Source organism: Xiphophorus maculatus, chromosome 8 (genome assembly GCF_002775205.1).
Source record: "Xiphophorus maculatus strain JP 163 A chromosome 8, X_maculatus-5.0-male, whole genome shotgun sequence".
NCBI lineage: Eukaryota > Metazoa > Chordata > Actinopteri > Cyprinodontiformes > Poeciliidae > Xiphophorus > Xiphophorus maculatus.
Genome location: NC_036450.1, coordinates 8,704,362 through 8,729,688, shown reverse-complemented (window position 1 = coordinate 8,729,688; position 25,327 = coordinate 8,704,362). Strand labels below are relative to the sequence as shown.

The 25,327-nt window shown below is 36.9% G+C and overlaps 1 protein-coding gene across 1 annotated transcript; it reads right to left on the bottom strand.

Moving 5' to 3' along the window:
* Positions 1-1,304: 1,304 nt before the first annotated feature.
* On the bottom strand, positions 1,305-25,080 carry LOC102231762 (protein FAM163B-like). Its single transcript, XM_014468993.2, has 3 exons — positions 23,911-25,080; positions 6,405-6,520; positions 1,305-4,889 (listed from the first exon to the last, which is right to left on the bottom strand). The coding sequence occupies exons 2-3, from the start codon at positions 6,495-6,497 to the stop codon at positions 4,449-4,451; spliced, it is 534 nt and encodes a 177-aa protein (XP_014324479.1). The 5' UTR covers positions 6,498-6,520; positions 23,911-25,080; the 3' UTR covers positions 1,305-4,448.
* Between the last annotated feature and the right edge of the window lie 247 nt (positions 25,081-25,327).

Genomic DNA, 25,327 nt, shown 5'->3' with positions numbered 1-25,327 from the left:
AGCTGATAGTGTGAACAGATGTTGCTTTATTAGCTTCATGAAGAGAGATGATGACATTGATTTCTATTGTCTTTGGAGTTTTTTTTCTCACAAAACTATGAAAATCAGTTAAAAGCTATTGTTTTCTCTCACTGGCCCACAAGACAACCACCTTCTTTTGTCTTTATGCATTTAAAATTTGTACAAGAAAATTGTGTAAGCTTTCTGCTAAACCTGCACACCTTCTTCTTGACCTTTTGTCAAATTACAATCATAAACCTCTGCAAAATGGTGTAATCTTTCACCTTATATTTTTGAGAATCCAAGCACACTTGCACAAAATACAGAATTTTGGTCAAACTGTTATATGATTTTGTTTCTGTATCCAACATGTAGAATTTTGGCAGCATTATTCTGCTGTTCTGGGAATACAAATTCACAAATACTAAATATCTAGCTACTGAAAACCAGTCATTAAATACAGTAGTGACACTGTTAAGTATTTTGATTTCTTAAAATATACTGGATAATGAAAAAGGAAGAAGTGGTCTTAAAAAAGGAATGTTATTGGTCAGTTTTGTACTTAGTCAGCTGTCTTTTCAACAAAATCAGAGATGCAAACTTATCAAATAAAGCAAGTGTTATGTGACAAAAGTAAAAATGTTATTTTTTGCATGAGATTCATGGGAAGTTCCTTTTCACAATTCCAATCAGTGAATTTAATCTGTATGTAGTGATTCAATTATTAATAAATACTGTTATTAATAAATAATATAGGCTACATGAAAACTGCTCTCCTGACCTTTCTGCTTTTACTCAGTTTATTCCATGCACTTCCTTTTCATTTAGTATCTGTGGAAGCAAAAGTAAAAGCAAATATCTATATTAGAATCCTAACAACACACTCTGTGAATTAAAACAACAAGTCAAATACTTATAATTTTTGGACCACTATGAAGAGATCTAAGCACATTTCGTATTGATCTCATTTTTAAACATTAATTCATGCAAGACATGTGGTTGTACTGGCATTCAGATTAATTTTTCCCTCTAAAACCTTGAATTGATGGCAGACTAGTTGTAGTGTCATGTGAAATGTTCTCTTGCACATCCTAAGAAAATCTAAACTTTATGGCAGCTAATTAATAACTAAAAATGCTTTTTTATGAACCAATTATTTTGGACCCAATGTAATCTGGGAATTAAATAAATCTACTCTTCGTAAATATTGCTATTAGCATATGCCAACTGCCCTTATCTTTTCAGCACATAAAATCAAGGGATTAAAAATGAACAGCACAGCAACAAAACAAAATAAGACAGAGCAATTTTAACACCATTTTATTAGCAACAATGTGTTTGTTAGTTATATATTAGAAACAGGGACAGAAACATGTCTGCTGCACTGTACTGAGTCTGAAAAAACAGCTGGATCATAAAATAATGCAACTAATGTAAATACCTGAACACAAATCACAATTCATTTTAATAAACACCTCTAATGATAGTAATCATAATAATAGTCCTCTTAATAATGTATTTCTCGCACACTTCTTTATGGCACTACATTAGCTGTGCATCTGGCAAAAATTCAGCTTCAAAGATATAAACAATGAGAACTTGTGAGTCTGCATGTGTTCTGTGTGAACATGTTTAGCTATAGCTGTCTCTGTGAGGACCAGGGTGGGTGTCAGGCCTTGGTAGCATTTTGCTGCTCCCAAGTTTCATACTTTTAAAGGGACATCAGAGGGTTTAAGATAAAAATTAAATTTCAACAAGTACAAATGTGTAGGCTTGGTGGTCAGCTGTGACAAATATGATCAAAATATAGAACAGGAGAGTGTGTTATGGCTGTGTTATGCCCTTGAACAGATTTATTTATGTGTTGTGACTTTTTGTAAAGTGCCTTACAAAAGTATTCATACTTCTTGAACTTTGTTCCATTTGTTATCTCACAACAATACATTTCAGATTATTTCAATGGGATTTTATATATGAAAGCAATACATCATTGTACAAATTTGTAAATTTCAACATTTACCCTGAATAAAAATATGAAGAGTGTGGCGTGTACTTGTATTTTTTGCCTCTGGAGCTATCTCTGTTACTGTGGTAGCAGTAACAGAGATAGCAATAACATAAATAAAGAGATTATGTTATTGCTGATCCCTGTGCAACTAAAGCTATAAGGATTTTGGGGGGGTAGTTTTCCACATGTAGAGACTAAAAATAGGTGTGGACTTTGAATGGTCCACTTTAATGTGAATCTAGTTTGATCTAAACTATTTCATTGTACCTCTGGCTATTTGTTCTGGTTTGTTGTCCTGTTAGAAGCAAACCTCAAATCTCAAGCTTGATAATCAGGACCCCCTTGTATTTAGCTCTAACCTGTCTTACCAGCTTCATGTTGACATGTTGAATGGTGTTTTATGATATATTCTGCTTTAAACTTCTAAACAACTTTATCTCTGACTTGTCTGGTATGTTCCTTGGTCTTCATGATATTTTTTTTCCATCATGAAAAATTTTGAAAAACACTAATGATTTCAAGCAGCAAAATTTATATTGAGATTCAAGTACTTACACATCATCTACATTTATTAAGAAGGTTGACATCTGCAGGCATCTGATTGCACTGGATTTTGTCTAGCGGTATCAGAATGAAGGAGGGTGAGTTCAAATGCAGGGACAAACTTTAGATTTTTGTTTGTAAAGCACATATATAATTTTTCTCCTGCTTCACAATTACGCATTAGTTTGTGTTAGTCTATGCCATAAAATCCCAATAAAATACACAGATTTTTGTGGTAGTAGTATGACAAAATGTGGAAATGTGATGGGGTAATAATAATACTTTTGCAAGGCACTGTTTGATCATGTTAGAAAAGGAAAAATGAAATTATGGACTGTTTCACTTCCAGGTAAATAAACAACCATAATTGTTGGTAAATATTACAGAGAGACAAAAATGGAGGGCGAAACGTACACATGTGTCTACCATCTATTTAATAGAGAAAGGCTGTTGGGGATCCAAGAAGGACACTCTAGTCAGCTTCAAATCCCTCACACAGACGACTCTTTTGAAATCAAGCAGTGAATAATTTTCAGCCGTATGTCCTTGGACCATAAATTGCTCTTCCAGTTGAAAAATCAGCCCTTCGGCCAGTCCGGTCAGCCTTGTGGAGAAAATAAAAACAATCCAGAGCAGGAACTCTCGGAGTACCTCAGAGCAAGAGCACATTTTCTTCAGTCCACTGACTCGAGAGAGAGGGAGGGGAAAGAAACTGAAGTGTGGCCTATTAAATATTTATGCATGTGCCTTTAAGGGTGAATCTTTAGCCAAAGCATTCGGATATCAGTGGTCACATACAATACAAGATGTACGCTGCAAAGTCCACAAGCTAAAACTTCAGTAAAGAACAGAGATTACACTGAAAGTTAAATACCGCTCGTCTAACTTCTGTCTTACACTTTCCATCAGTAAGATAAACAATATTGTTAGGGTTTGTAATAATCTGCTTGGATGTGTCTCTCTGTGGCTCATGGTGTTCTCCCTTTTCACAATGAAATATTATTGCAACATGCCTCAGCTCCTGGTTCACTAAACATTTGGGTGACAGGTTGTGTTTGATTATAATGAACTGAAAAATTCTGGCATAACAACAGAACACAATACACGCTTATAGCCACAATGCATGCCCGTAAACTCACATTTACTTTCTGGATACAATGCAATAACACAGCCCACTTCTCCTGGTTAGAACATGAAGGTTCTCCTCTCGTCTTCAAGCGGGATAAACCCGCTGTGCTGTCTCAGAGAGACTATTAAAGTTGAGACGTGAAAGGATTTGAAAAATGAGAAGGAATTAAAATCTTCCGTGAGCCCTTAATGTCTTAAAATGTTACGTCCAAAGTTAAAACTATCAAAAACATCTGTGGGTGGTAGCTAAAAACATGAAAACACCCTCCTTCTTCTCCTCCCCTCTAATCTTTGTGGATAATATTTAAAAATCTCTATAATCTGTTGATGGAGGAACAAATAGATCATCCTTTCTTAATGGAGGGCACCAGATTTCTCCCAGTCATTTTTCATTTGTAGCAGCTGTGTACAAGATAAAATCCCCCCTGAGCACATCATCATTTTGGTGTTGCAGTAATCTGCTACTGTTTCAGGCCAGGAAGTAGGGAAGTAGAGCAACACAAACTTTACCACTCAAAATAAAACAAAGCTTATTTCATTCATTGACATTTTAGAACACTTTTAAATACTTAGCACTGGACCATGAATAAGCTCATGGGCCTGAAAAGTGTAAAGGTGAGAGAGAAAAAAACTGTCCTGACTGTCTGACTGGCCATCAGAGTGGTCCAATCTGCAGGTGGCGACAGGTAAAATGAGACTTAGCAAAACTCAAGTCCTGTCCAGTTGTGGTCGCACCAACTCACAGCAATGAACGTCCACCTTTGCTCAGCTAAACATCAGTGCTGATGCTGCAGCTGCGCGTAAACATTTCCCTCATGGTGACTGAGCGGGCCAGGTTTGGCTTACGATAGTTTGAAATGTTAACAGGCACTGGCAGGTCCAGATCTTGCTGCTGGACGCTGCGGTAGCTAACGCGTTCTCCACCATTCCTCAGTCCTTCTGGTTGGTGGTGGACCTGCTGCGGCGGAGGAGGCTGAAGGTAGAAAGGCAAATCATAGTGCGTGCACGATGGACAGAAGGTCTGCGAGCGTGTCAGTTTTCTAGCCAAAGGAGGGGTGGAGAAAATGGCGGGGCCATTGGGCATGGAGGAGGCGGCAGCCGTCGCCGCCACAATGTTGTGGTTCGAGTGAACCGGTGGGATGCGGGACGTGACAGCAAAGTCCGGCTCCTCCTCCTCCGACTCTGACTCCTCCTTCTTACAGCAATAATACTGGAGAGGGGAAATTAAAGAAGGTTGAAGAGAGGAAGAGAAGGAAAAATGAGAGAAAAAGTGAGGATGTTCAGGGGGTCTGAATATTTTTGAAAGAGTTAAATTATTTTTAAGGGCTTCTGTTTTATAGCTTCACATGTAATCTGAATAATGCAGCTTCCTTTGTGACAAACCCTTAAACAGTTATTAACCCTTAACCCTTAAAGTTATTTGCACTTTTTCAGATTTTTGCTGCCAGTACCTGGACTATAAGACTAAATTTTTTAATTTATCTTATTTTCTGGCCAAAACCAGTTTTAAGATGTGATTTGGATATTGTGTTTAGACATTACTGTTGCCTATTTGGTTTATTGGTCATTGAAATTTGCTGAAATTATAACAGTAATCAACTGTTGACAAAAGATGAATATTTGGATTAGAGGCTTTAATTAGTCTGTTTAGACAAAAACTGAGGTGTGATGTCATTCTTAAACCCTGTTTGTTTCTTGTCTATCAGAAAATAGAAGCATGAGTCAATTAATACTTTGTCCTAAATGTGCAATATCATGAAATTTCTTAAAACTCAAACATTTCAGAATAAAAATGGCACTTGTTGCCACCTGGTTAAAATGGCCCAAGTGGTAGACTAAAGTTGACAAGGATACATGTACTTGGACTGGAGGATTATGTTGTTCAGGACCTGTTCAGCTTTTCACTTTGGAAAAACATATTTGTAGACCTGTAATACAGTCAGCATTTCCTTAAGCTACTTTCACAGACCTAGGAGGTTAAATTCTGAACCTTACCAAATACCTTTCTAAAATTTAGCAGCTACTTTTCTGGGAACTCAGAGGATACATTCCCAGAACTAACCAGGTCTGTTTTGACATATTGATCCATGACTTCATGTCTTCATGTCTACATTTACTAGTAAGAATAAAGATAGACTACAAAGCCTAAGTCATTCTGGAACCAGGTACCTTAATGGATCATTCAGAGACCTTACCAGTTGTTTTCTAAGTTCTGGAAAAATAATCTTAAAGTATCAAATAAGTACCTGGTAAGTTTTGGTACATCATTTAAATTCTAGCTAAGTAACCAACAAGTTGTAGGAAAGTTTCAGAAAAGTTATTGGAAAATTCTGAGAAACTTACAAAAACAGTTTTGTTGACTGTATATAGAGTAGGTTTGAAGAAAGTGACTGAAAAATACATCTGAGACAGTTAATAGAAATACATTCTGGAAATGTATTTAAGACATTTCCAGAAAAGTATTCAGCATAGTATCTGGTACTATACAGGAAGTTCCAAAACAATTGGAAAGCTCCATCAAAGCCCCAGCAAACTACCTTTTAAGTTCTGAAAAATAACCTCTAAATATGGGTAAAATACTTTGCAGGTTCTTTTAGAGTTCAATTTCTTCCAGGAGAGTAATTATTAAGTTCTGAAAAGTAAAGAACTGATCGTATTTTATAATACTACAACTAGGCATGATCATTTCACATGTTTATGAACAAATTGGTCAGTGCAGCCTCACCTGTAGCCTACAGTAGCACAATACTGCGATGATAAGGAGTAATATAACCGTAGCAAGAATTCCACCAGTGATGACCACTGTCCCGGCTGTCATTCGAATGGCTCTCCATCAACACCCTGCAAAGAGCAAGAAGAAGGAGGGAAATAAAGAGCAAAGAGGAAGAACGGTGAAGGGAGTGAAAGCAAAAACAGAGGTGGAAACAGCAAACACTTCATCAGTACAGTAGCTTCATTAAGTAGATTATAACTGTGTGTCAGCTCAGTGGTGCTTATTGAATTATCCAGCAGCTAGGAGGCATGTAATGGAATCATCCTGAAAGTGTGGTTCATAATATAGACAGGATCTCGGAGCAGAACACAGTCTGCAAGGGAGGGGAAAATCAGCAATCAACTCCAGGACAGCTGTAAAAAATGAGACGTAGGCATGACAGCAGAGCAAAGAGGTAAATGGCGCAAAGGATGGATGAAAATAAACGGGGGTAGATGGAACAAAAGCAGACGGTGCATGAAAATGAAGAAGAGTAGGTGGGAGAGAGTGGGAGAAAAGACGGGGGGTTGACAAAGAGGAGTGTTTCACAGCTGACAGTAAAATGCTGTGGCAACGCAAACGTATAAAAATATAGAGGTAAAATGTATTCATGATCATCAAATCTTATGAAATGTGAGCATTTCTCTATCATTTATCATTTTACATATTCATGAGGTGTCGATGCTGCACTAACACGTGATGTTTTTTTTTTGTTTTTTTTTAAATTACTGGTCTATTTATTGTCCTGCACATCTATTTCCACTTTGGCAGAGCAAAACACAACAGTAGAAAATGAGTTTATAGGATTGATTACTTTCAAATGTCACTGAGTTTTAAAAATAATGTTTGAACATGCTTCTTTATTTCTCTAACTTCACATCTACGAGGCATCATCCAAGTTATTCAGAATGTTGTGAATATTGGTGCAGAATGCCACTGTAAACATTAGAATTGCATCTAATTAATAATGTAGCTATGGTAACTGATTTTTTTTCTTGTAATTTTACCATCACTAGACCTGCTGATATTTTTGTTGCTTATTAGAGTGGGTTAGGTGGTGTATTCATTAGTAAGTGGGTTTGTGAGGATGGAGTTTGGGGTTTAGACATTTTCACTTCAAGCTGTCCACTGAATCAGCCAAGACACACGTCCCAAAAACGTTTTGGACTGAACAGCATGCAATTATTAGCCTGAAGAAGAGATATGACTGATGTCCTCTTTCACTTCTTTGAAGCAAATTGTTCATAATCTGTTGCTTTTATTATATTCAAATGGAAGATATGCTGTCCTGCATGAAAAATATGCTTCCTACTAAATATAGATTTGGTGATGAACATTTCACTTTTTAATTAACTGTGTACTTTATCACAAAGGATTTTTTTTTTATCTTTATTAAACCTTTATAGGAGACTCTTTGCACACACAGAAGTAATTAAAATCTGTGGCTTCAGTTCTCTTTCACATACTGCTCTCCCAGGATATTCTAACCTCTGGGAATGATCTGCAAAAAATAACTCTTTAAAATAAATTTACCTTTTATTGCAGTAGTATAATCTCAATTTTTTTAACTCTATAATAATTCTCCTCAGTGTGTGTGATGGCAAGATAAAATTGGGTCCTCTGCCAAACTTGAATGTCACAGTTTCAGTTATTTAACATTTTCATTATTCAATAGACTCCCAGTTTGGACAAACTTAGATGACATTCTTGGAATAACTTCCAAATTAACAAGATCATCTGTCTATCTACCTTACTTGAATGTTATGTGCTCTTGCCTTTCCCATACTGATATGTGATGAAGAGAAATGTGCTTCTGTGCCACATCACATTTATACCCCAGAAACACAAAACATTATTGATAACTAATTCAAAATTCCAGGTCAGTCAAGTCAGTCAGCTTTATTTCAGGATAGCTAAGAGTACCAATTATTAAGGCAGATGTGACTTTGTGCAAAACATATAAATATTATCGAGGTTGGATTTTTTTTAACTGGAGAAATTCTCTCAAATTAAAGGTCATATATTTTTAAATATTTTCAGTAGTATTGTATGAATAAAATACACATTGGTTCTTTTAAAATATTCATACATTAGCTTTGCTGGGGCTATAAATGTGGAAAGTGCTGGAATTTAATTTATGAATATAATTTTTCTTTATCATCAGATTTTGGTTCTCTCACTGTTGTGTTTGTGATTTTCATCTGTGAAAGATAAGGTTTACTTATTTATTTGTAAAACTTCCCATATTTTCTGTTTTTTTTTTATTACATTCAAGTAACTGCAGCAGATAATATTATGCAAACCAATGCAGCTAAAAACTGATTTGGTTTCTATCTTTGGGTCGTTTCCACAACATGTCAGCTAATGAGATGTGTCATTCCGTCTACAAGTTTGATAACATGCTATTATGTCTGAAACTTGACAAATGTGGGCAGAGACCTTTTCTTTTTGTTGTATCTGAAAGTGTCACAGGACCACACCAACACATGGCATTCTGGATAATTGCCTGAAACCAAAAATAGGCCAGCAGGCTTGTTGCCAAGTCATGACTCAATAGCAAAAGTCATTATGAGCAAGTGGGAACACAGCACTGAAGTATGGGCATATGATGAAAAGACGAAACTTCACTATGAGCAAGACAAATAAAAAAGGGAGAATTCTGTAAAAAAAAATAATATTGTAGAGGTAACTTTCCTCCAGCTGCTCCAAACACATCCCAGCATCTCACCTTGAATTTACTGGAGTGACTTCAAGTGAAAAGCATTTGCTATTCAGAGAACTATTCAATACCCTTGAAGCAACGCTAACCTATATCGAATGCATCAGTCGGTAACGTTCTTGAATTCTAAAACCGTTCTGCAGCGTGTCTCCTTAGAGACACCCTGTAAGGTTTAGAGGAACACAAATCATATTGCTCATCTACAAACAAAACACCGCTGCTCTTCTCTCAAGCTGTGATACAGCTGGACTCTAATCCAGTCTGCAGGTCACTCAGCCAACCAAACAAGAAGGAACAGCTTGAGCAGTGTGTTTTGGCCTCAGAGGTTTGTAATTAAAAGATGTGCAGAACTTTGTGTCAGCGAAAGAAAGCAGAAGATAAAGTTTTATCTCATTTTTGGAGCAAGTAAAGCATTAGTAAGAGCACCACAGGCAGGAGTCAAAAACATTTCATTTGAGAAACTGGTAAATTAAAAAAATAAGGAGCCATATGTTTCTTCTTAGGTAATAAAAATAATTAGTTACAGTGTGCAATACTTGTAAACATTAACAGAAACACACACAGCAAGGCTAAATGTTTTTTATGTTAACAAAGATCTTGCTAGCTCTGATAAGATTGCCATAAAGTCTAAACAGGTGTTTCCATTGATACTTGAGGAGGGTAAGATCATTTTCAGCATGCCATTTGTAAAATAAATGTAAATACAAACAAATTATTTTATTTTAATGTCTACTTCTTTCTCATTGTTTTGTTATGCTTTGAGGAATGAAGGTATGAGTTATCATCAGACGCAAACGTCTTGGTTGTAGGGCATTCTTATAAAATACATTCAGATATATTTTTTCTTCGTTTTGTGTTAAATACATCAAGCATTTTAAACACATGCACTTAAGCCAAACTAAAATTACATAAGAAGTGGGACACAAAGTGTGGCTTAAGGGGTTAAAAAGTCCCTCAGAAAAACTAGAATATTAAATGAAAGCATCATCCCAGTATTAGAAATTGAATGTCACAAAGATTGATGCACTTCTAATTTGTATTTCTGCTCCACATTAGAAGATTTGGTCAGGATTAGGATCAAGCAAAATCAAATGCAAATCCTGAGTGGGGAGGACTTGTTCAGAAATCCAGAGGAACATATATGAGAGGGATCAAATGACACTCCTGGGTGTTGAGAGTGTGACTTTTATTTATTTATTTTTTTTTTCTTTTGCAGAGTTGAAGTCATTACCCTTATCCAAGCCAAACATTTTGATCAAAATAATTTTCCACCTTTTTCATGGTCTTAAAGTATCCATCCACTTTGGACATTTCAGAATTTAATTGGGATTTATAGGAGTTGAATAAAAAAATGCAAGTCACAATTTTTATGTATCTTATTTCCTCAACTTCACAATCATGTCGTGCTTTCTGTTGGTCTACTAAATGAGACTCCATTTCTAGTAAATTACAACATAAACTTTATGGTTGTAATGTGACAAAATGTGGAAAGGTTTTTGGAGTAAGCTCTGTTAACTGGAATTGTCTGAATGAGAAAAGTGGAAGAACAAAAGGTATGAGCCTATATACAATTTGGTTAAATATGTAATTCTGTCTAAATAGACACACTGCCTCTCATGCAGGCTATATACCTATAGTATCTAAAAGGTTAAAAAAAAACTAAGTAAAACAATTTTACGATCCTTTGCAAACAGAGACACAGACATTACTTTAGTCACTGTAGAGGCTAGGCAGAGCTAGGCAGACAATCCATTGGGACTCCATTAATCAGATCAGCGTGTGAGAGATGTGTTGTGAGAAGGTGACAAACAGTGCTAATTGTTTGACCACACACACCCTCACACACAAGTCCTTCAGACTCCACTGTGAAATAGAGCCTTCGAAACCCGTCCACTCAGCTGCTTTTGCAGGGATTCGTCCACAGGAATGACAAGAGTTGGAAGCAGTAGAACGATAGCAGCGTGTAGACGCACACACAAAACACCCACAAACACCCACATGCTGTAATTTTAGTAGTAGCTAACATGCTCAGACAGTGAGCTTTAGAATAAATTTCCACACTTCGATGAAACATGGCAGGGATCACAGCAGAGGTCTTGCTTGGAATAATGGCTGTTGACAGGCTTTCAGTTCAGCGGTAGAGAAGTACACAGTAGGTGGTGGATTTGAGTCGCGCACAACAGACAGTAACATGTCTCTGGAACAATGGGAAGAACTCGGTTGCAATGGTGGATGTCAAAGAGCGAATTTGAACAACACAGATACACTAGAGTACACAATGATAAGAGTACACAATGCCACAGTGTATAGCCATAGAGTGCTCTTTAGGGAATTCAGCTCGCTACCAGTTCTTTCCAGTAACTTTAACTAGTGAGCCTGGGTCAGCTTCACTGCCAATATGAGAATCAGTGCAATGATGTTTGAATAATTGAATGATCTCATCGCAGACGGCACCTTTCCCTTTAATAAAAGGTCCTGTCAGTCCCACTACAAAGTAACTATAACTAAAAATGGTCACATATTCTAGCTAGTGAACTTCCTCTCAGAGAGGGTGCATAGATTGATACAGATTAAAAAAGTTTGTTTAGCAAAAAAAAATTCAATCATCTGTTTTTGATATAACAATGCTTCTTGGAAATGGATCACATGTAACTGGAAAGTCTGTTTATTTCCATTTAAATGGTGCCACATCTGTACAGAAAAAAAACATTTGGGTTGAGCTCTTGATAAATTTGCCAAATCGTTCCCTCCAAAGACCCAATGGCTTAGTTTGCAAATGGGTCTATTTTATTGAACTGGATGACTGAAGTTTGAAGTATTTGGAAATTAGCAATGTACTTGTTTAATAAACAAAAGTTTCAGCTCTGTGAGAGAACCGCAAACAACACTGACCGCCTGACTAGCCTGCCACCTCTCCCTCGTTTGGTCACCATCTTGGTCACACACTGCTGTGGGATGCAATCCTAATCCTCAACAAACATTTATTGCAGTTCAGTCAATCGGGTTGAACTGGTTACTTTGACTTTAACAGCACTTCTATATCTATATGCAGTTTTATTGCAATGAGGCATTCAGAAAAAAAAAATCAAAAACGTTTCTTTATTTTTTGTGCTATTTAAGTTACTTTCTAACCTACAACACGTTGGAACAGGCTGGCATTGACCATGATGTGAAAAACACTTAATACATGTTTGTGTAGATTTCAACTCTTCCTTTTGTGACACACTTTTAATATCTATCAGCAGTTGAAAGAGTGATGTCTGAATCAACAATGTATTTATTTCTAAATACCAGCAGCAGTTTTACTCTGGATGTTTTCAGTTCAGTAGTGGGAAATTCTTACACCATTTTTTTTTTTTTTGCGGAGTTCATTGACCAAACATTCCAGGAAATCAGGAAATGGTTACCTCTGTCAGAGAGGAAGACGAGGACAGAAGAAGGACAACATTTCAGGGTAAGCTAGTTTGACCTGGAAAGCCTTGCAACATCCCTATATAAAACCAAATGTTTGGCCTGTGATTTGTGTGCAGTATGATATTTTACATGCACACGTCTGTCCTTAAATTGATACGTTTTTGATAATAAATGCCTTCACTCTCTCTTAGTAAAAACTGCAGGCTCATGCACTAAACGGATTATGCTAAGATATTTCTGCAACCAGATTCTTTTGGTAGCTCACTGGAGCCTGAGACCACCTGTGGGTTTGCAGGTACAGCAAAGATGAACAAAGGAAAGAACCTGCAGCTTAATGCCTCCTGTCACTTTTAACTTCTCTCTGACCATCATACTGGATTTCACGCTGAAATCTAGGAGTAAAAATCCATCAAGTAGCATTTGCCTAAAGTATTGTTAGGTTTTGCATCGGATGACATCTAGTGTTTTCTGCTTTGAATTAGATATGTTATTTCACATGCAATACTGACCCATGACTGCCTGCGATATTAACAATTATTTAAAGCAAAAGTGTTTATAAAATGACAAGGAAATTTTGGAACTGGAGTTGTTGTAAGAAGTTGGTATTTGTAAACTGGAACTTTTTGCTTTCTGACTGACCATAAAGCTGCTGAACATTAAGGCTTTCATCCGATTCTTCTGGCTCTGACTTAACGGGCCCTCTATGGCCTGTTGACCACCGGAGTCACAATTTGTCCTGGGAATCCTATCAGGATAAACATAAGTCGGCCTGAAAGTAAGCTCAAAGCCGCTGTTGCTGCACTCTTTCATTTCTTTTCTATCATAGATGTGTATACTGTTTTCTTTCTGTTGCTAGTAATAGATTTTAATCAGATTTTTTTCCCAAAGCAAATGTGTTTCACATGGTACTTCTGAACTACAGTTCAGAATACATCGTAAATGTGGGAAAGTAGTTAAACACATGGGATTTTTACTAATCATTTTAGATAAGCAAATTAGTATATGAACCATTTTTCCAAAAGCAGTCGCTCCTGTTTCTACTATAAACTACCCAATAGCCCAAGATCAAAAGGTGCTTACTTGTAACATACATCTTCTGCAATCAGGCAACACATCATGATGAAGTGTCTGCTCATGGGTAACTCAAAAAAAGAACTTATTGGAAATTATATGGAATTTAGGTTAAGTATTTCAAAAAATAAAAACCTTCTAAAACTCTCCACAATGTAATCTTCTTTCTTACAGACTAAAGTAAAGATTAATTTTAGAGGCTGAAAAAGTCATCCTTTAGCCTTCACATATTGCTTTTCTCTACATCACGATGTCTGGCTGCACCAACCATGACTGTATAACTTGACTCTCACTTTCTGACTCACTCTGTCCTTGCATATTATTCCACCATCTTTCTGTGTCCCTGAACCCATCTCCAAGAATAATGACAACTCAGATGAAGACTGCCTGGGGGTAAGTCCCTTCTAGCCCATCCCTCTGCTAAAACCAGGTTAACTCACTCCTCATGCTGACCTTGAATCAGGTACAAGTGAGAAACGGACGAAAGGAGAATAATTTGGGGTTGTAGCTGAAGAACAAGACGGTAGCTATAAATGTGTTTTTATCCTCCACATGTGTCCCATTATTGCCCAGGAAACATTTCTGTAATTAGTGCTCCTCTGCAAATGATATATCATAAAAATGGCTCTTGGCTTGCATGAATTTAGCACTGAAAGGAGACCTGAGGGTCTCTTCATTTCATTATACAGCTCACTAAATGTCCCTCATCCATCTGAATGACCTTGCTGCTCTTCTTTACAAATTGCAGGCTGATTTAAGTCCAGTCTGCTTCTTTAACCTCAAATGTGCTGTGCATGGACTGAAGCAACAAACCATGACTGCCCTTTTTGGTGTCCTTTAGTATGTGATAAATATCTGTTCTCTCTTTTCAGTTTAGTCCCAATCTACTTCCAGGACCACAAAGTATGGAAATCACATAAAGCTCACCAGAAAAACAACAAAATAACTTATTTTTAAAGTTTTAGGATCAACTATAAAATTTCAGAAAAATGTTTCAAATTTCTTGACAAAAAATATTGATTTAAAGAGTCTCATTAAAATATGTTTAATTTTAAATGTGATTACATTTTCAAAAACTTGATGTGTTATGATTTATGTAGTCAATCCACATTAAAATTTTAACAGTATATATGGACTTTAACTGGGACACACTTGATTTTGAACTTCCATTGTTGCTCTGGCTGAACGTTTAGCATTATAAGTGGTTTGATCCAGGATGTGTGGGGTCTGCAGAGATCTTAGCTGACCTTTTCCTGACCCTAATGCCAGGTGATTTTTTTCATGATGCCTGTTTTCACTAATGTTCTCTAACAATCCTCTAATACCTTTACGGAAGTGAAAATAGTATAAATATATTTACTATTGTGCTGACGTCTCAAGGAAATTGCCTGGATCTTAATTAGGGGCACAAGAGTAATTGGGGCTATATACAAATGCATGTCTCAGATTTTAATATGAAAAACCTTTGAAAAATATACATCCCTTACTTTCTACTTCACAATTGTGAGCCACAATACTCTGACTGTGATTATAATATGATAAAATGTGAAAATGTTCAAGGTGTATGAATAGCTTTAAAATGGCCATGTACAGTATCCTCTGCAAAAATCTCCTATATTCACCAAATACTGTGGATGTCTAAGCCAACTTTGCCATGTTTAACAGGACATTGAAACAAGAGGTTTAAATTTAGGGTATTTTATGAGTCACGCAACTCTTGGCATGCCTGTGTAGATCTAGCACAGTTAAAGCATATTCGCCCAATGTTAGGACATCTATGTGGCTCAAAACACTTTTAAAAATCTCCAGTTTCCTTTTTACATTTTACATCAAACATATTGACTTTATAAACATTGACTGTCAGTCATGTTCTGTTATTCCAAATAATTAAAGGAAGGAAAAAAAAGCTTTCAGTTTTGTAATCATCTCAAAATAATTCCATGTAATCACATTTTGTCAGTCTGATGCTGCACTTCCTGTTCCTCCCCCTCAGCTTCACAAAGCTCTACCCTCTGCTGTGCAAATAACACCATTGGTCTGAGGATGACAGGCTATAATCTTGGCACCACCAGGGGCTGCAGTGGGGTCTGAGATATTTCAGTTCTTTCAGTATCACAGAGAATTGAGGGTAGTCGCTGTTCTGCTGACTGACAGCATGCTTGTACTTTTGATTCATGAAGACAAAGTTCAGGATTTTTAGTCTCATATTTTTGCCCACAAGCTCAAAGGGACTGACTTTAAACCTATTTAGGGAAACGGCACAAAAACCAAAGCCTCTCAGTCAAGAATCCATCCATCCATTGTTTAAACCCGCTTATCCTTGCACGGTTGAGGTAAAGCAGGATCTGTAGCAGTGATTAGGACAGAGGTGGGGTAAACTCAAAAAGGTTGCCTGAAAAATTGTTGGAGTTTTTGTCTCCCTTAACGCCCTCCTCATAGTCTATGCTAGCTAAATGAACCTGGATCCTGAATCAGCCTTGCTTCTCTCTGTTCTAAAAGCCAACATGTCCCAGTTTACATTCTTTTAGCTATTTTAAACTTATGAATGAACAAACTTACTTCAATTTCATGTTTTCTTGTCTTTCCCATTCGAAAGACTGGCACCTGTCAGATCATTCATAAAAATCCAATGATGGAATAACTTGAGGCTCAATAAAGATTAAAGGGATGCTTCAGTTACATGTTATGCAAATTTTTTGGGGGGGGTGGGGGGGTGATGAACATGATTTTCTAAAAGAAATAAACAACAGAAAATACTTTGGATTAGGATTCTTACCTGTCGATATAATCCACTTAAAATAAACTGCTCTGAAATGTGTTGGTTATTGTCACAATTGTTTTGCATCTACATCTTCCAGATCAATGTTATGATTCGAAGTGCTCCCACATGTGCACTGACTGTGCAGCCCTGTACAGCTCACACCATGTGGATAACTTGGCTTCCTTTCTTAATCAAAAAGCAGGACAATCCTGCTAGCGATAGATTCAAGCTGCAAATGTCACTTTGAAGGACATCAATAAGACAGATTTCTCCAGTTAACAATGTAAATCTAAATTGGTTATCACTAAATAGTAGGATACAAAATGTATGATCTCTAAAACAATAAAGTCCAATTAAAAATTATAGCCAGTGCTGTTCTCTGATGTCTTACAGACCTCCTCCTGGTTTACAAGCCAAATCTGCTCCTTATGAGAGATTCAGAGAATGAACTACTAGCTGTATCATTTATAGTTGCTACATGGAAACAAAGGGTAAAAGTGCTGAACACTGACAAAACAAATCATGTTTTTGACACTTACTAATAGATTAGTACATCACTATCTATATCTATATACAACTGTTATCTACATGCAACAATTGTATTGTATATAGATACCATCTTTCACTCGCACTGCTCAAGCTAAATCACTGCCTTCCACTAAATGCAACTCTTTGCTGTTCCTTTGTAAGGCAACATGCTGCTAAATTCAATCTGAGTCAATGTCAACAAAGCACTTGCTCTTTTCAGGAGAGAATTTTTGCATTTTACGCCCCACAGGTCATTTCAAATTTGGTCACATACTGTAAACCGTTTGCTATGGTCTATAAAAATATGCATATGAAAAGATGTCAACGTTTCAAACAAAAGTTTGTAGTGAACAGTAAGAGTACACCCACATCTGTCAGTGCTGGCTTTGTCTTGTGAGTGTGGATGAAACAAGTACTATGATATGAAAATCTATTTTTTTCTAGCATTGTCAGACTTGTGAGCTGATGTGAAGCTGAAATAATGTGCAGTCCAATATTTTTGCAAGACTCTTTTGGAAAACTGAAATAAGTTTCCTGAACTGCCCAAATGGCATTTTCATGACAATTTCAACTAAATAGAACAAATTATTTTCAATCTTTTAATAAGAAAGGAACATATCTGCTTAGCTAGTTGTTTCTAATTGGGGAGAAGGCTGAAAATGAGGCAGGATGATTTTGCAGTTTCACACACTGGTTCTCTTTACCTCAAGGACATGCAACCTGATCACAATGCCCTCATAATGGATGTGTCGTTTGATATTTCATCTAAATGTATGTATGTACCAAAATGACAGCATGTAAGGAAAATCTGCATGAACATACCTTTACATCCGCAAGAAAAAAATGCAGTGAAACTAGAAGTAGAGTACTGTAGGCCAAGACACATGACTATTAAATCATGTGGATGAAAAGATGTAGAGTGTGAATACAAAAAAAGAAAATATCTATTAAAATGATCAGTTTTAATATTTTTATTTTAGCTCAGATTACATCACAAATCCTCTGTAGCATTGCTTTGGGCTGGCTTTTCTTTTCTGTGGTCTAACATGACAAAACTCCAGCTCCCATTTGATATTCTGACTAAAGGTAAAGATGCTGCCAAACTATTTCTTATGTTGTCACCTGCTTGTCAAAACGTGTGCAGAAAAGAGGCTTGAAGAAATTATGCAGCTCTTGGTAAAACATTCGGCAATATCACATATAAGCATGTGTATCTTTTGGAATTGTGTAAAATTGGAGGCATATTGGAATGAAAGATGTGGAATCTACAGGATACTATGTAAGGATGAAGTAAGGTAATTTTGTGTCAAAGTAAATTTTTATTATTTATTATTTGAACATTTATAAAACTTTAGTGCCCCCTAGTTGTCAAATATTTAGGGAAATTAATTAATAAAAACAGGTAAAATGATAAGTGGCCTTTATTTGTGTAGCTCTTTATCAAGTCCAAGGCCTCCAAAGCTCTTCACACAATACACACTGATTGTAGCAAGTTACTTTGTAGCCACAGCTGCCCTGGTGCAGTCTGACAAAAGCAAGGCTGCCATGCACTGGTGCCACCAGGGCCTCTGACCAACAACAGAAGGCAAGACGGGTGAAGTGTCTTGCTCAAAGACACAACAACTGAGACAAATGGAACAAAAGGTTTCAACCGGCAACCTACTGATATCTGCACTGATAAAGTTTCAACTCAATTCTGGGTGCTGAAAAGTCAGAACAGCTCCTTAGTAGCACTGACATACATTCTAATTAATTCAGTAAATAAATATTTGGCCACTTGGGGACGCTCATGGAACTAAGTTCAGATCATAAGGAAAAATACACAAAAGGAGACGCTATATTAACACTAGCATCTGGTAATGCTAGTGTTAAAGCAGGGGAATACCAAAAGCAGCACTTTAGGAACATGACCATACTTTCTTTCCACAAAATGGATGCCATTCCTTCACATTTAGACACATGTATAATGTTTCTCTTTGTGCAAACGTATACAAAATTGAATAAGATGTGAAAATTAGTTTCTAAAAACTTACTTAATTCTGCACAGTTTGTTAGATTTAAATTGAATTTAAAATGTTGTTTCAAGGCATCATCCAGTCATAGGGAGTTAATTTGCCTTTTAGTTTAATGATTAAAGCCACATTTCACATAAAGCCAGAATGTGACTTTGTCAGAATATGCATTTGACATTGTCTATGCATGCAAAAAGCAGACATAGTTTCCTATTAACCTGTGCATGCATGCAGCTGCATGCTCCAATCCTGAGATAAAACCGGATGCATGTTTGTCTGTGATTAAGAATAGCTGATGCACTATTCATATTACAAAACATGAAACCAACAAAAAGAAAAGTAAGAAACCCTTAAAAAAGGATAAATTAACAGAACGGATATGGAACATGGTGAAAAAAAAATTGAATCAGAAGACAAAAATGGACGGAGAAAATTTAAAAATAGAAATGTTTTGGGAGTGTTTTCAAAATCTGTTGATTGCTTGGCTGTTACAACTAATGGTCAGCGCTCCAGAGGCGGCATGAGCAACAGTATGAGCTGATCTTCAGTTTCTATGACTACAGTTCTATTACAGACTGACATTTTGCCATTACAGTTTCAGGTTTTGAGTGGGTGGTTTATGCTTTTAAAGTAGTTTTATTTGCACCAACTTTCCCCAGCTTGCTCTAAGCTGATAAATAAAAAGATTCATGTGCAAACGGCAAAGAGGGACAAAAATGAATCATGAGCTAAACAGAGAAGTTTATGAATTACTGTTTTTTTTTATTTTTATGAAGACCACCTGGGCGTCTGGGTATTTTGTTTTGTATTTTTATTCTAATTACATCTCTCCCCAAAAAGGGACCATGCTGACATTTGCAACTTTTATGTTTCAGATTTAAAGCTATAAACCGTGGGCTCTGTTGATAAGCCTTGGAAAAAATGATTTGGACCATGAAATTAATAATGAGAATACCCTTGGGCTTTTTCAAAATGAATGTGGTGTTATTCAATTAAAAGTGTAAACTTAGCCTGAGTAATATATTATCTCACTTTAGTATTTATTATGTAATATGCACATATGTGCACAAAAAACAGTATAAAGATAAACCATGTCCTGTGATTTCAGTTAATATTCGTTGTCAGATTTCAGAGGGTTAAGGGATGTTTTCAAAACAAAGAAGCTCTGGTTTCAGTCGATTTCAGTTTCACATCATAATGTAATATAGCTACAATTTGGATTATGTATTTATAATACGCAAAATTGATGGAAACATATTTTGTTATTTTTTGATTATGTGAAATTCTGCATGCTACAAATGTGTAAAAAAGGTTTTGATGAATTATTAAGGCTTAAAGATTTCATCCTGACAACATTTAATAAGACTAGATCATTTAAAGCAAATGGTTATTTTTAAATCAAAATTGTATTTTTACTCAAATTTAACAAAGAACTAAGATAACTAAATAAATTACAGCAGACGAGCGCAGCAAAGAGGCAATGGAAGAAACTCAAGAGGGATGAAGGGAAACAGCCTGTTTTTCCACGCCCTCTGACCAAATGCTCTCCATCCCCACCTCCCTTTGGAGTAAACATCAGATTTTTTTCCTTTTTTTTAAACAATCACTCAGTGGGATGAGGTCAGGCGACCAATAGATTCTCTGCACAGACATGCTCGTGTGCTGGTCACTTCTGGGGGTCTGAGCACATCCGTCTGTGCACAACTGATGAGTGAGCACGTCAGGGTGTAGCTGCGAGGGGGGAAAGCGTGGTGCTGAGGGGGTGGAGTGAAGAGATGGGTGGTGGTGAAGGGGAAGAGGGGGAGGAGGAGCGGGTGGTGACTGTTTAACATGATCAGTGAGCAGACATGTTCCCTTCCCCCCAGTTTCAATCTATCCTCTCCACTCTCCCAACAAGGAGTACCAAGAGTGCGTTTTTAACCCAGTTAGGTTAAAATAATTACAAAAATCTGAATATGTTACCCACTAATTAAAATTTTTTTTATCACTTTTAAAACCTTCCTTATTCTCCTCCACATCCCTTCCTGATGTTTTCTCATCACCCATCTGTCTTGGAAATGTGTTTTTCCTCCTTCTGTTTGTCCTTCAGCTTCCCTCTCTCCCTCTTCTCATTTTTTTCTGTCCTGGTAAATAGACTGGAAGCTGGTAGAACAGCAGGTAGATGCACCACACCTTCAAGTCAGGCTCCAAGGAAAAATCAAGACTGTCTATAACAGAAATATGTTAAAGACATAACATAACAGGCCTCTTGGGAGATTTATCTCCCAAGAGGCCTGGGGTGACCTGAGAATCATTGAGAGAGTCACCATGGGAACACAAACCCCTCCTTGCCTTTTATAGTTCTTTGGTCATCTAATCCATACATACATACATAGTAGAGCAGTAGACTTTCACCATTATTAATGAGAAACATGTTATGATTCATCGACCTTTCATTCTACAAAAAAACTTCAAATGATGCATCATCAAATTAAAGATTGTAAAGCCAAAAGCGCATCAACTAGGTAGTGGTGAGTCATTGCATTTGACAACCACTTTCATTACCATAGATCGAAAGTATTTTTCTAAAGTGATTTGAGTTCTGAGAACGTAAATCATGGTTAATATTTTCTCAGACAGTGATAATTGAAAACAGACCGTGGGGTCAAGGCTGGCTACCATATGCCTCTAATATAGGTTAAACATAAATAGAGGTGGATTTCCTTGAGGCAATGGATATATTTTGCCCCTGCTTTGTTCTATTATTTGTTGGTTAGTCACAACATGCAAGATGACAACGTTTTTAGGAGTGTGGGTGTCATTAATACATTTTCAGTCTACGAAAAAATGTAATTACAATGAATGTAAGCCTGTCATCGTGACATGGTTGTCGGTTTTACTTTCAAGTATAATCTTAAAATACCTTAAATAGGTAAAATAGTTGACAATGTCGTAACACATAGTCAGAGCAAACATTTACAATAATTATGCTCCCCTATGGATATACATCTTCAATCAACTGTTTGTTCATGCTGATAAATTCAAAGTAAAAATGCTGTGATATTCATGCTGCACCAGTAATCGGTGGCATTAACATCAACGCATGAACGTTTCTCGTCAAACCCCCAGCTGTTTGCAGCAGACAGCTGCTCTTACTGAGCCAAGTTCTACAGGAGGTTTCTTCCTCTGAAGGGAGAGTTCTCCTCTCCACTTATGCTACATGCACGCTCAGTGACGGACGGCTGCAAAGTCAAAACGCAATGGAATTGACTGTGTCCTGTCACTGCATGCTGGTTCTGGGAGAGATTGCTCCAAAGTCAGTGACTTGATGCAACCATCTGGGCTTCCTTAGACAGAAAACTTTTCACCAGTGGAAATAATTATCTAAACTCGAATGCTGTTGGAACATATGTAACTTATTTTGAGCTTAAATTGGTGCTATATAAATACATTCAATTGGATTGAAAATTCAGATAAGGAAGATATGGAGCCTTCCTAAAGCAATGCTTAAAGATATTTTAAAACAATTCTCTCAAAACAGCTGCAGCTCATGTCTGATTTGACTCTGTTGATCCTTTTCTTTTGGTCTATTATTTTTTCAGCTTGAAAACAGTCAGGACAAACAAACAAAAACAGCCGCATCATTGTTGTGGTTTCTATCACTGAAAGTGATCATGTGTCTGAGCAAACCGGGCTACTATCTTATCTTTAATCTCTGGATTTCTTTCCTTTTTACTAGTTTTTTAAAATATCAGCAAGGACTCTGTTTGCATGTAGATGTGAGGTGCATATGAAGCACAAATTATTAGTTTTGGAAAATATTGCTAAGGGTACAGATTATATCAATGCCCTCAGTAAAATTAATATTTAAAACACCATATTACAATGATTGTAATATCTTTTTAATGGCTGTCACATGGATCATAAACTATCACATAAGGCATAAGAAGAACACATGTTACTAGTGCCACTGTGCATCACTTCAGTTGAAGGCCATCACATACTTCAGTGCATTCTGCTGACGGGTGTTGAAGCTGAACAGCTTACTGAACCTCAGCAGCAGCTTATTTTTGCATAACACCGCACAGGGTCCCTGTTGTTTAAATGTTATTGATAAAAAAGTGGCCTATTTTACTTAATTATAATTTTAAAGCATTAAAATTTGACTTTTGTAACTTCCTCTAACAGTTAGCTGTACTGCAACGCAAATTCTAGCCTTTGTATAATTATAAACAGCATCAAAGGATTTTATTTCAGTGGTTCTGTTTTGCTTTCTGTTGATTTTGTTGGCTTAGATTGTGAAAAGCAGATTTGTTTCTGCTTTATTTTTTAAGTGTGAAGTTTAGATTGAGTGGCTATATCCCACCATCATCACAAGAGGAGATAGAGCCAAAGAAAATATTTGTTTGAATTTTAGAAATATCTTAAAGTGTAAACTGCATCTCAGCCTTTAGAAATGTGCTTGTTGGCTGACATATCATCTGGTCAGTCACTGCGCTATGTATCAAAAATGTTTCCAATACACTCAGTAGGTGATGGATTGCATCCTGTACTAACCCCCTCCCTCTAAACCTATGCTGTGATTTTACCAACATTTACAGAACTGTTTCTCTCTCTCTTTTTTTTTTTATTTGAGCGACATTAATGCTTCTTGATATGCATTCTTGCCCTGTCTGACTAAAAATACCTTCAGCTGAACAACTTGGATTGCAACCGTTCCTAACAGTTGGTGACAGAAGTTCTGGCTCACAAGCCATGCGGTTTTGTCAGCGTGTGGCGTGCCTAGCCAGGCAGCAAGTGCTTCATGGAGAGCGCAGAAACCTGTCCCTTGCCTTTATGCTCACTCTCCCATCTGTTTATATCTTTGGTTTGGGCCTATATATTCACTGACATTGCTCATGGTTTCAGTAGACCGTTTGAAAACACTCAAAAAGACAAGTAAGTGGTTCTATCCATGGTGCTGAACTCTCTACCTATCTATGCATGCATGGTTACCTTCAGAGATAAGATGAATTCTTTGGGTCACATCCAGGGCAGTTTTCGCTCCTAGTTGACTTCAGTTATTCAAACAAAAAATCTGAGCAATGGCCAAAAAAAAAAAAAAAAAAAATCAATTGGAAGAATAGAAAGAGAATACAAAATCTTTGTTTTGCTTTTGAAAGAGTTTCAACTCTGAACTGAAAGCAAACATAACCCTCAACAGGGCCCAATCCTCTCTGACTGTCATTCATTAATAAAAAAAAATACAGACAAAAGATGCAAAGGTCCAGGCTTATTTCCTTAATCGTTTCCAGTAGACCAGCTTCCTTCACACTCTCTTGAGATGAAAATTATTTTTTTCTTTGATTTGGCTCAATTCCAGACAGGAGTATACGAAAAAAATATATAGGAGCAAAATCAAAAAGGTTTCAAATGTAAAAAAAAAAAAAAAAAAAAAAAAAAAGAAAAGAAAGCGAACCGGTTTCCGGTGATAACGACGTTTTATCTGACAGATGTGCTCAGCAGCGCACGAGTCCATCAACCGCTCGGCTAGAGTTGTTGAAACAGTGCAGACTGATCTGCAGAAAAATATAACACTCCTACGCAAACATCCTCCTGATCAGCAGCACCAGTAGCCTGGGCAACATGTGCGCTGGAGAAACAGCATGGGAGAAGGGGAGGAATTTCGCCATTTCTTCCCCAACGACCACTTTCGAGCAGCGTCCTAGAAGGTCGAGGTCAGATTTTTGTAGTAGCGTCGCTCCAGGTTGCGCCTCTAGCCCCGCTTAGATCCCGCTCTCTTTTTTTCTTTTCTTCTCTGGATCTCCTCCGGCTTCCTTCCCAGTGTTTTATCCTCCTACCGCATGTGCGCTATCCGGCTTTTTTTTTTTAATTATTATTTTTAAAAAAGCTTTTGTTGTGGAAAAGCAAACGTCTGCAACTGGATAGTTCTCCGAGAATAACGGCGTCTGTTTATGCACGGTTGATGTTATTTCCGCGTTGGCCAATTAATTGCCGATTCTTGCAGAGTGACGTCTGATTCTGCGTAGAGACGAAAAAAAAAGCTGCGCTTTAAATCCAGGGGAGGTTGGCCACAGTGCCTGAACGGAAAGTCAGTGTAGTAAATGCAGCCAGTAGTGCTTACGGTCTGGGCTGAGGCTACAGTGACGTGGGAAAAAAATACATCCATACCTCTTGAACTTTTTTTACTATTGCAAACAGACACTTTAATGTATTTTATTGCGATTTTATGTGATAGACCAACTGGAAATGGAAGGAAATTGAAACCTTTTTTTTTGTTTGTTTTATTCATAGGGATAAATGAAATGTCACGCGTATTTTTGTGATTCCTTTAAAATCGCCTCGTTGGAAACAGCGAAAAGCGTTATTAAATGTCATGCTGATTTTGAATTTATGTAAACGTTTGTGCAGC